At 42.8% G+C, this 12,074-nt stretch overlaps 1 protein-coding gene across 3 annotated transcripts in view; it reads right to left on the bottom strand.

Annotated features, from left to right (window-relative positions):
* uhrf1bp1 (UHRF1 binding protein 1) overlaps positions 1-12,074 on the bottom strand; it is a 226,761-nt gene that overhangs the window by 73,848 nt on the left and 140,839 nt on the right. For all 3 annotated transcript variants that reach the window (XM_038821140.1, XM_038821138.1, XM_038821139.1), the window contains exons 9-10: positions 11,514-11,600; positions 10,404-10,574 (exon numbers count right to left, since the gene is read on the bottom strand). In XM_038821140.1, coding sequence (XP_038677068.1) covers positions 10,404-10,574; positions 11,514-11,600 — 258 coding nt within the window. The remainder of the gene's footprint in view (positions 1-10,403; positions 10,575-11,513; positions 11,601-12,074) is intronic.

The raw sequence follows: 12,074 nt of genomic DNA, 5'->3' as shown, positions 1-12,074 counted from the left end.
TAATTCATCACCATTCCCTAATCACATGATTTAGGAGTAGGCAATTTAGTTCCTTTTACCCCTGCATCTAAGTCATCAATATACGTATTGTAAACAGATGGGTCCTGAGGACCGAATCCTGTGGCACCCCACAAATTACATCTTGCCAACCAGAAAAATACCAATTTATCCCAACTCTCTGCCTTCTGCTGGTTAGCCGGTCTTCTATCCAAGCTAATAAATTATCCCTAATCCATGTGATTTTAGCTTGTGCACAAACCTTTTGTGTGGCACCTTATCAAAATGCCTTTTGGAAGTCCAGATATACTACAATCGACAGGATGCCCATTATTCATTTGGCTTGTTACATCTTCAAAGAACTCTAGCAAATTAGTCAATCATGATTTGCCCTTCATAAAACCATGCTGACTCTGATTGCACTTTAACTTTCTAAATGTCCTTAATAATGGATTCTAACAATTTCCCAACGACAGTTGTTAAACTAACTGGTCAACAGTTTCTCATTGGTAATTTGTCAATAGGCTGATCAAAAATCTGCCAACTTCTCATCACTCCCCTCGTGGCATGGCTTAAAGAAACATCTCTTGTTCTCACAATTAGTGGGATCACTGCTGGTTAATGGGCCTTAGACAAGTCAATTTATGTTCAGCTTATCAAGTTGAGTCAAGCTATGAGCTATGACTAATTTCTTATTAAGACCACAAAACTTGGGAACCAAAGCCAGAAGCTGTTGCAACATTCCAGTTGTAAAATCTCGTTTGGATGTCAATTTGATTTCAGAGTAATTACGATGCTCAGAAAAACAGAATAATGTTGTTTATTTGCCATTTCTCTACAAACACATTTTTGTTCAGTTAGAGAAAAACCATTCTTTCCTTGCAAAAAAAAGTTCTTTCTTTGCTAAGAACACCCAAACTATAAAATGTGACAGTATTACGACCTCAGTCCAGGTTAATAACATTGTTTTTACAACACTAAATGCCATTTTGATAAGACACCTATATTCAAAATCCGGAAGGAACATAAGTTAAACATAAATTAAAAGGCATATTGTGCATGATTATAAACTATAAACTTTTACAGATGCACCATTGAAAGCATTCTTTCTGGTTGTATCACAGCCTGGTATGGTTCCTGCTCTGCCCAAGACCCCAGGAAACTACAAAAGGTCATGAATGTAGCCCAGTCCATCACGCAAACCAGCCTCCCATCCATTGACTCTTATCTATAATTCCCGCTGCCTCAGAAAGGCAACCAGCATAATTAAAGACCCCACGCACACTGGACATACTCTCTTCCACCTTCTTCAGTCAGGAAAAATATACAAAAGTTTGAGGTCACGTACCAACTGACTCAGGAACAGCTTCTTCCCTGCTGCCATCAAACTTTTAAATGGACCTACCTCGTATTAAGTTGATCTTTTCTCGACACCTTGCTATAACTGTAACATTATATTCTGCAGCCTCTCCTTCCTTCCCTATGTATGGTATGCATTGTTTGTACAGCTTGCAAGAAACAACATTTTTCACTGCATACTAATACATGTGACAATAATAAATTAAATCAAAGTTTTGTGATTTAATTTTTTAATCGTCGTGTTCCTTTAAGAGGGGACGCTTTTACGCAGAATCACATAGTACATTACGAGGGCAGAACGGTAGCACAGTTGCTTCACAGCTCCAGTGTCCCAGGTTCGATTCCCGGCTTGGGTCACTGGTTGTGCAGTCTGTACGTTCTCCCCGTGTCTGTGTGGGTTTCCTTCGGGTGCTCCGGTTTCCCCCCCACAGTCCAAAGATGTGCAGGTTGAGTGGATTGGCCATGCTAAATTGTCCTGAAGTGTCCAAAAAAAGGTTAGGTGGGGTTACGGGGATAGGGGGAGGTGTGGGGATAGGATGGAGGTGTGGGAATAGGACGGAGGTGTGGGGATAGGACGGAGGTGTGGGGATAGGACGGAGGTGAGAGCTTAGGTCAGGTGCTCTTTCCAAGGGCCAGTGCTCGATGGGCCGAATAGCCTCCTTCTGCACTGTACATTGTATGATTCTATAAATTACACGTTAAATGGCAATTACAACTTAAGACAAATCTTACAAATTGGCCAGCTGTCCACTCAACATCAATCTCAGTCACAAAGTCCTTCAAAACTCTGCCTTCCTCATGAAGAATTTCAGTTAATCTTCATCTTGGATTTAGCCTAAAACCGAACTGACTGCAGCACGCAACTTTGTCTTCAGCAAAAATGTCACACATCTGCACAACCTTCTCAAGGATAAGGCCGAATGATGTAGATCCACCAATGTTATCTTGAATTAACACAAACAGCTGCAGCAACTGTATAATTGCCCATCCTCAGCTTCTGGATTAGCCTCCAGCCTGCTCTAGCTTCTCAGCCTACCTCGGCAGCACAGTGGAACAATAGTTAGTATTGCTGCCTCACGGCACCGGAGACCCGGGTTCAATTCTGGCCTTGGGTGACGTGTGGAGTTTACATGTTCCCCTCGTGTCTGCGTGGGTTTCCTTCTGGTATTCTGATTTCTTCCCAGAGCCCAAAAAACGTGCAGGTTAGGTGGATCAGCCATGCTAAATTGCCCCTTAAGTCCAAAGGTGTGTAGGTTATGGGATTACAGGGATTCGGGGGGGGGGGGGGGGGGGGGGGGGGGGAAAAGAAAAGAGTTGGCCTAGGTAGGATGTACTTTCAGAGTGTCAATGTAGACTCTGAGCCGTAGATCCTCCTTCAGCATTGTGGGAATTCTATGGATCTTTTATTCTCTGGATCTCTCCTGTACCACTGGGATCATCATTGGAGTTCTGATGGCAATGTGCCCTTTTATATGGTTTCAACCAATTTCAGACACCTGGAAGTTTGTTTCCAACCTCAGTTTCAGTCTTAGTTTCCTTAGAACTTCGAAGGGTCAGTCTCCTTTTTCAATTCGGGACGGTCAGAAAATACAAGCTTTGAAACAACAGAATCCATCACAACACAACACCGGAAATTTCAGCTTAGTTGTTATTTAGGGTCTTTCAAATATTGAAGATACAGCTTCTCAAGAATGAAGTATTGTCTGACATTAATGCAGCATTGAGGGGTGCTGACCTTCTGATGAGCTATCAAACTGGGGTTCCACCTGGCTATTCTATGCAATGGAAGGAAACATCTTATGGCACTTTTTTGAACTAAGTTCTCCCAGAATCCAGGCCAATACTTAACATTCAAACTCGTGATTTGTGCAATTTGCAGTTTCTGGGACAATGTCATGCATTCACCGGCTGCCGCATTCTCCAATGGAACAGTGATTCATTGTGAAACGCACTGAGTGTTCCTGAGAACATGAAAGGCACGACAGTGTACTCCAGATAACTTGGAAGCTTTTGTGCGGACAAAGGTTGAATTATGCAGTCATTTGAGATAAGCAATCCAAGCCACAAGAAAATAAGAATTTAATGCTAAAAATTAAGGAAGTGGAGAATATGATTTGCGTGCCTTTGAATTAAATGTAGACTGTGTATGAATGCAATTTCCACCCATCCACCCCACCGCTTGGCTTATTTATCAAAAGGAAAAATATCCAGCCCATCCTTTTGACCTCAGTCCACAGCTTTGTAGACTAGTTGACTGAATAAGGCTGCGGAAACAATCTTTCATTACTTTTGAGAACTTGGCTGGGTTATCTCTCTGTGACATCAGGATCGAGCAACACCACACAAGATTCTTGCCACATTTCAGAATTCAGATTTATGAAATTCACAAGATCTGTTGGCACCTGCAGCTCAACAAGTTTTAATCACCAGAAACCAGAAGAGCAAGAACATCAGTTTGCCAGCAAATTGGATCCGTCCAACCTCCTTCCAGTGGCTTTGCCTGTAATTCTTTGACGTTAAAATACAGAATTAGTCACCATTTCTTAGAAGGGCCATGAGAACTTGTAATGACACACGGCAGCTTTATGTTGCTGCTACTCAGTGGAAATCCTTCAGATTTTTCTGCATTAAAGGTAAATCTAGCATCTCAAACTCAATTCATATGTATAGAATGCTGGAAAAACTCAGCAGGTCTGGTAACATGTGTGGAGAGAGAAACAGAGTCCCAATGATTTCTTCAGAGCTGCAGAAAAGTTGAAATGTGATTCATTTTATACTGTTGAAGGGAGAGGGAGTCGAGCAAAATAGAAGATCAGGGATTGGTGGAAGTTCAGGAGAGGTTTGACAAAGATGTAATGGGCATAAGACAAAGGGATACGATTCAATGATCCCGGTGCGCCAGGCTCCACGCCAGATGCGAGCAACTCGACTCACTCTGCCCGGCACAATCTGGATCTCGCCCAAGTCTCACCTGGACCCGCCACCCAGGACTCACCAGCCGTGCTTGGGAGAGCTTGCCAGGGCATCGTTTAGTACTGGTCCAAACAAAGGTCAGGGCTTCCAGACAAAGTATCACCCCGATCTGTGAGGAGCCTTTCCTACTGGTGAACTTCAGCTCCCCACCAGCAAAACCCTCTAAGTGCAGCCTCAGCGGGGAGAAACTCCCCGAGGCCAAAGAAAATGGCCAAGTGCCGTTGGATAGCGGGATGCTTCACACTGTTACAGCCGCCAAGAAACACCCTGAAATGCACCCTTCAGCGTACTCGAGTCCACTGAAGTGCAACCGAGTCCGCTGAAGCGCACCCGAAGACTGAAGAAGGTGCTAATTGTGGCATAAAGGCAATATTATAGAATGTGTTGATAGTAGAACAAGAGTCAGCACTCTGATAATAAAACATAAGAACAAGTCACAGATGGCTCTGTAGCAGGAGGGAGTTGGGGAAAAAGGTAAGATTAAAAAAAGATTGAAATAAAGAAGAGAATTCATGGCCTATAGTTGTTGAACTCAATGTTAAGTCCAAAAGGCTGTTGAGATACTGTTCCTCCAGTTTGTGTTGGGTTTCACTGGGACACAGCAGAAGTTAAAGACAGAATTGTTTTCTTAAATCAACAAAGATCAAGAGTCCAGAATTCTGCAATGTCATAACTACCAAGAAGCTTTACAAGAGTGCTTGTTGCTTGTGATCTGCTATCCAGTTAAAATTCTATTTAATGCAGTTTCAATGCACTGCATACCCTTCCCTGCAACCCAACTTGGTGTATATTTTGCCTTTTGGACACAAGGTTAGTAGTTCATGTTGAATCTTTGATTTGATTTATTATTGTCACATGTATTAGTGTAGTGAAAAGTACTGTTTCTTGCATGCTGTACAGACAATGCATACCATACATAGGGAAGGAAGGAGAGACCACAGAATGTAATTTTACAGTCATAACTAGGGTGTAGAGAAAAGATCAACTTAGTACGAGGTAGGTCCATTCAAAAGTCTGATGGCAGCAGGGAAGAAGCTGTTCTTGAGTCGGTTGGTATGTGACCTCAAATCATTGTATCTTTTTCCTGATGGAAGAAGAGAGTATTGTCCGGGGTGTGTGGGGTCCTTAACTTTGCTAGTTGCCTTTCTGAGGCAGCGGGAATTATAGATAGATTCAATGGATGGGAGGCTGGTTTGCATGATGGACTGGGCTACATTCACGACCTTTTGTAGTTTCCTGGGGTCTTGGGCAGAACAGGAACCATACCAAGCTGTGATACAACCAGAAAGAATGCGTTCAATGGTCCATCTGTAAAAGTTGGTGAGAGTCGCAGCTGACATGCCAAATTTCCGTAGTCTTCTGAGAAAGTAGAGTCGTTGGTGGGCTTTCTGAACTATAGTTTCGGCATGGGGGAGGGGGGGGGGGGGTTGTTGGTAATCTGGACACCTAAAAGCTTGAAGCTCTCGACCCTTTCTACTTCGTTCCCATTGATGCAGACAGGGCCATATTCTCCCTCTACGCTTCCTGAAGTCGATGACAATCTCCTTAGTTTTGTTGACATTGAGGGAGAGATTATTGTCGTCGCACCAGTTCACCAGATTCTCGATCTCATTCCTGTACTCTGTCTCGTCATTGTTTGAAATCTGACCCACTACTGTGGTCTCATCAGCAAATTTGAAAATCAAGTTGGAGGGGAATTTGACCACACAGTCATAGGTGCATCAGGAGTATAGTAGTGAGCTGAGGACACAGCCTTGTGGGGCACCAGTGTTGAGGATGATCGTGGAGGTGTTGTTGCCTATCCTTACCGATTGTGGCCTGTGGGTCAGGATCCAGTCGCAGAGGGAGGAGCCGAGGCCCATGCCACAGAGTTTGGAGATGAGTTTCGTAGGAATAAATGTTGAAGGCTGAGCTGTAGTCAATAAATGGGAGTCTGACATAGGTGTCTTTGTTATCTAGGTGTTCCAGTGTTGAGTGCAGGGGCCGGAAGATGGCGTCTGGGCGCTGTGGACCTGTTACACTGCAGTTCGCTTACTGCTGCATCAAGGCAATCCGGGCGGCTGGAGTTGATTTGTGCCATGACTAACCTTTCGAAGCACTTCATAATGATGGATGTCAGAGCCACTGGACGACAGTCATTAAGGCACGCTGCTTGGCTTTTCTTTGGTACAGGGATGATGGTCGTCTTCTTGAAGCAGATAGGGACCTCAGATTGTTGTAAAGAGAGGTTGAAGATGTCTGCGAATACCCCCGTCAGCTGATCTGCGCACAACCAGAGTGCTCGTCCGGTACCCCATCATCCGGTTGGGAAATATGTGGATTTTCTTCTTTGGCACACAGTTTTCTCCACACTAAATCTGACTCCATTGTTTATGGTTTCCATCAAATGAGACTTTAAATTATAGTCCTTCTGCCAGTACCTTCACAGATGTTGAATGTCCCAAAGATTGACTTTCTACAGAAGGGAATGCACAGTCGTCTGGGTAAGATTGCTTCTTCAATTAACACCAGGAAAAAGAGACTTGATCATCTTGTTTGTGGGACCTTGCTGGCAGAGGATGGTTGCTGTGCTTACTTATTTCAAAAACAAACCTTACAAAATACTCAGTGTTTCTAATGGACTGGTGCCTTTTGACTCAAAAGGAGAGTGAAATATCAATCGAGCCACGGCTGACACAGGAAATGGATCTTGGGTATGGATTTTAGATGTCTTGATCCTCCATTAATGCAGTTCTTTTCACTGAAACAATCAAACTTTAACCTCCGAAAGATTAGAAGCACAAACAGATTCTTAAGACAACGAAACAACTGAAGGGGCAGCACGGTGGCCCAGTGGTTAGCACTGCTGCCTTACGGCACCGAGGACCCGGCTTTGATCCTGCCCCGGTTCACTGTCCGTGTGGAGTTTGCATATTCTCCCTGTGTCTGCGTGGGTCTCACCCCCACAACCCAAAGAGATGTGCAGGGTGGGTGAATTGTCCACACTACATTGTCCCTTAACTGGAAAATAAAATAATTGGGGACCAAAAAAGACAATGGAATAATTATAGTGCCAGGCTCACAGGTAGTGACAATCCTACTGACTGGTCAAGGGCCAGTTTAGTTTGGAGCACTTATGCAACTCAGACAGGGGCTGGTTTAGCACTCCGGGCTAAATCGCTGGCTTTTAAAGCAGACCAACGCAGGCCAACAGCACGGTTCAATTCCCATACCAGCCTCCTCGAATAGGCGCCGAAATGTGGCGACTAGGGGCTTTTCACTAACTTCATTGACGCCTACTCGTGACAATAAGCAATTTTCATTTTCATTATAAAATAAAGGGAGAAATTCTAAAGGAGGTGGAGGAGCAGAGGGGCCTCATGTATGTGTACATAAGTCACTAAAGGTTGTAGGTAGGTTGAGAGAGCAGTTAATAAATCATATTGTATCCTCGGTTTTATTAATAGGGGCATTGAGTACAGGAGTAAGGTGGTCATCTTGAACTTGTACAAGACACTAATTCGGCTTTGTCTGGGGTACTGTGCCCAGTTCTGGGTGCTATACTTGTGGAAGGATGTAAAGGCATTGGAGAAAGTATAGAGGCGATTCAGAAGAATGATTCCAGAGATAAACTGTAGTTATGAGGAGCTATGAGGATAGATTGTGGACAGTTTCCTTGGACAATGGCTGATGGAGACTTAACATTGGCATTTTGGATGCTGAGCTATGTGGACAGGGTAAATAAGTACACAGATTCAAAATAATGGCCAAAAGTAGGAGAAATGTTTCACCTGAGGGTGGTTGGAGTCTGGAATGAACTTGCTGAGAGGGTGGTGGCAGCAGGTTCGATCGGGGTTCCAAAAGGGAACTCAATTGCTAATTGAAAAGAATAGGAAAGGTTGCAGGAATAAGGCAAGGAAGTGGGACTGGGTGCAACGTTCCTCCAGAGAGCCAGTGCAGACTCGATGGGCTGAATAACCTCCTTGTGCAGTGTGAAGATTCGGAGTCCGATTTATGCTCAAAAGTGCTCTCCGTTACAAGATACAGGCAGATGGGCGAATGCGTCTCAAAATCCAGGGGCCACAGAAACGTAAAACTAGAAAGATCTAGAGCTAGTACACCATTATCCCGTTTCCTTAGTTATGCATTTTAATAACCACGGCAAAGATATTACTTTCGAATCTTACGATGCAATGATCAGAATGTGATACGTTACACAGACTTCAAATCAGATAAATAAATTAGTGTGACAATACATTTTGAGAAGAAGAATGAGGAAAGATAATACAAGTTAAATGGCACAATTTTAAGTGAATGTAGGCACAGCAAAACCTGGTGGTGTTTCTGCACAAATCTTCCAAGGTAGCAGGACACATTAACAAAGCAGTTAAGCATATGGGATCCTGGGTTTTTAAATCTATAAAAGCAGTGTAGAAAACACAACAGAATTGCACTAAACCCAAGTAAAACACAAAGTCTGCTCCAGCTGAAGTACTCTGTTGAATTTGGACAACAGTTTTGGAAAAACATGTAGGCTTTGGAAAGGGTACAGTGAATTATTAGCATGGTTTCAGAGATGAGGGATTAAAGTTACATGATTCGGCGAGAGAATCAGGGATTACGCTTAGAACCTAGAACAGTACAGCACTGAACAGGCCCTTCAGCCGATGTTGTGCCGAGCCATGATCACCCTACTCAAACCCACGTATCCACCCTATACTCGTAACCCAACACCCCCCCCCCCCCCACCTTACTTTTTTTTTTAAGGACAGTACGGGCAATTTTAGCATGGCCAATCCACCTAACCCGCACATCTTTGGGCTTCTTGAAGAGACTGCCAAGAAAAAAATTCTGAATGGTTTACATAGAGTTTCCAATGCCTCAGTGTTTTTAAACAGAGAACACAGAAAAGAATGAAAGGGGAGATGGGGAAGACTTTGAAGCAATGAGAGATCAGGATTTGCAATTCATCACCTGACAGGGTGCAGTTTGAGGGATTTGAATAAAGATGCAAAAAAAGGTTGCAGGGCTATGGGGGGTTTGATTAACTGAACAACTTTCCAAAACAAAAGAAGTAGATGGTGTAGACCCGACAGATAGAATCATCTCCTTTTGGGCTATAATATTCTAATGATACCACAGCATAAGTATAGTGACTTAAAAAAAAAAAGTGCATGCAACAGTCAGCAGCAGAAAGTCGGTTTTGGTTATTAATGCTCAGAATGCTAAAATAGCACAGGACTGTTATGATAATCTAACTATAAAATAATCCACTAAAAATACTCAAAGCGCTGAGAAATGACTCGCATCCATTAAATAATCTCCACATTTCTAACTTCTGGACAAAGCTGCTTTTCACAAATTTCCTGTATATATCAGAAGGGTGGCCTGGCCAATCTTCATCCCTTTCTCAACCATAGCTAAAAACTAATTGATCATCACATTTCTGTTTATGCAGCTTCCTGTGTATAATTTGGCTGGCATGTTCCCCACACCACAACAGTGACTTGACTTTACAACTATCTCATTGGCTATAAAGTGCTTTATAACATCCTGAGGTCATGAAAAATGTCATAAGAATGAATGCAAGTCATTATCAACATATTCTTGGTTTGCATAAAAATAATGTAAGCACAACATGCATCCACACTAAAAGCAAATTACTGCAGATGCTGGAGATCCAAAAAAAAAAAAGCAGAATTCTGGCAAAACCTAGCAGGTCTGGCAATATCTGTGCAGGGAGAAGCCGAATTAACATTTCAAGTCCAATATGATTGCTCTGAAGATTCAAAGCAAAACCAGAAAGTGCTGTTTTCTCCCTCCACAGATGCTGCCAGACCAGAGTTTTTCCAGCAATTTCTGTTTTTGTTTCATCCAAGATATTTGAACCAGCTATTCTTTGGGAGAAAAAGTTAGATAAGGCACGAGGAGTAGACAAGTGACAGGTAGGTGGAGATAATGAATAGTAAGGGATCAAGTGAACATTGGACTAAAATTGCTCATGAAACTCAGATCTCTCTACATCCCACTTTTCTCTATTTATAAAATCTGATAATTTTTCTGAATTTAAGAAATCTAGCTGCAAGAACACATACCTTTTCTTTTGCCAGGAGGCTCTTTTGTTGGCGATTTTACAACTGTTGTGTCCTCATGATGATCTATTATCGTTTGCACTTTGGACTGAAACTCCTGAAGCAGGTTTTGGGCCCAGCATCTTCTCGCTTCCATTGTTTCCGAGTGTCTAACCCAATGTTTGCAACTGTCATCTGCAAACAGAGGATGAAGAGCAATAAATTAGCGAAACTTCATACTGAAGGGACAAAGTTTGAAACTCCTTTGGGCAACTCATGTCATAACCTAATCACCATGACATCATCTTGTAGCAGTGACAACTTCAGCAGCAAAGAGTGTAACCATTACTCAAATCCCTACCTACAAATCTGCACCACAGTAAAGCCAGTTTTGATACTGAAGCTCCTTCAACCAAGTTTGGTCAAACTGAGCCTGCACGGTCACTTGACTCTGGTAATCTGTCCTCAAAGCCTAGGCAATTCAGGTGTTGTGCGTGCTAATATTTCTCAATTTGTGGTTTGTCCAGTTGTAACTTTTATGGTCTGAGGGCATGGGAAGGGCCGGTCTCAGCACAATCGTTTAACTAGTGGATAAATTCTACGACAAAGGATGTGTGTTAGTAAAAGCAGTCTGGGCTAGATGCAAACTAATACAGATTTTATACATGTCCTCCGCTCCAACTCAAGGAGCCATTATGCTCACAAGAAATTGTGTGAGCTACTTCCTACTTCTAGCATAAAGAACAAATCATAGCCTTTAATAATAATTTATTCAAAATGTGTTAATTTTTCTTCGAATTTTTGACATTCTCGCCTGCTATGCTGTACTATTCCTGGACTGGGGTCAGTTAGCTCAGTGGGCTGGACGGCTGATTTGCGATTTGGGGTGACGCCAATAGCACATGTTCAATTCCTGTACTGGCTGAGCCTTCTCAACCTTGCTCCTTGCCCGATGTGTGGTGATCCTCAAGTCAAATCACAACCAGTCAGCTCTCTCTCAAAAGTGAAGAGCAGCCTTTGGTCCTCTGAGACTATGGCGAATTTAGCATTTCTATTCACTCCGGGAGGTCAACGATGATGTATCTAATTACTTCCATTATGAGTCTAGTTCTTTTAACAACAGAATTCACTCACTTGCCCAGTGGAAGGGGTAGCAATCTAAGCTCAAATTCCTGAATGTTAACTGTATAGCACCTCCAGCTACTCGATGCTTGGATCCTCCTAAACAGTAAAAGGCAAAATGCATTAGAGAGAGAACTGCAGCAGGGATGAACACCTGACTGGACAGACTAAAGCATAAATGAGCACAAAAGATGGGCATGAATCTGGGAGGCACCTCATTCTTCCAGCATTTGCAGTTTTTCCTTTCGTATCTCATTAGTTTGCTACATATCCCACACCCCCACCCACCACAGATGATATTCTGAGGCAGAGAATAGCGCTTGGAAATTACAAAAAATATCTCAGGCCACAGTTGGGATTAAAAAAAATTTTTTTTTAAACAAATTAAACTTTTGCCCTCCACCCTCAAGAATGAACATTTTATAGCATTCCCACACCCACAACACGATCAAGCACTGCAGATTTACTTGTAAAGTGTTGCATTCTTGGATGAAAACCGGCTTCCCCCTGCCAAACCTTAATTTCATTTTACACATACCCTCAAAATAATGGATGTACATAAATTGTAACGAA

Source organism: Scyliorhinus canicula, chromosome 15 (assembly GCF_902713615.1).
Source record: "Scyliorhinus canicula chromosome 15, sScyCan1.1, whole genome shotgun sequence".
Lineage (NCBI taxonomy): Eukaryota > Metazoa > Chordata > Chondrichthyes > Carcharhiniformes > Scyliorhinidae > Scyliorhinus > Scyliorhinus canicula.
Note: the sequence above shows the minus strand (reverse complement) of the source record. Positions and strands in the feature narration are given on the sequence as shown.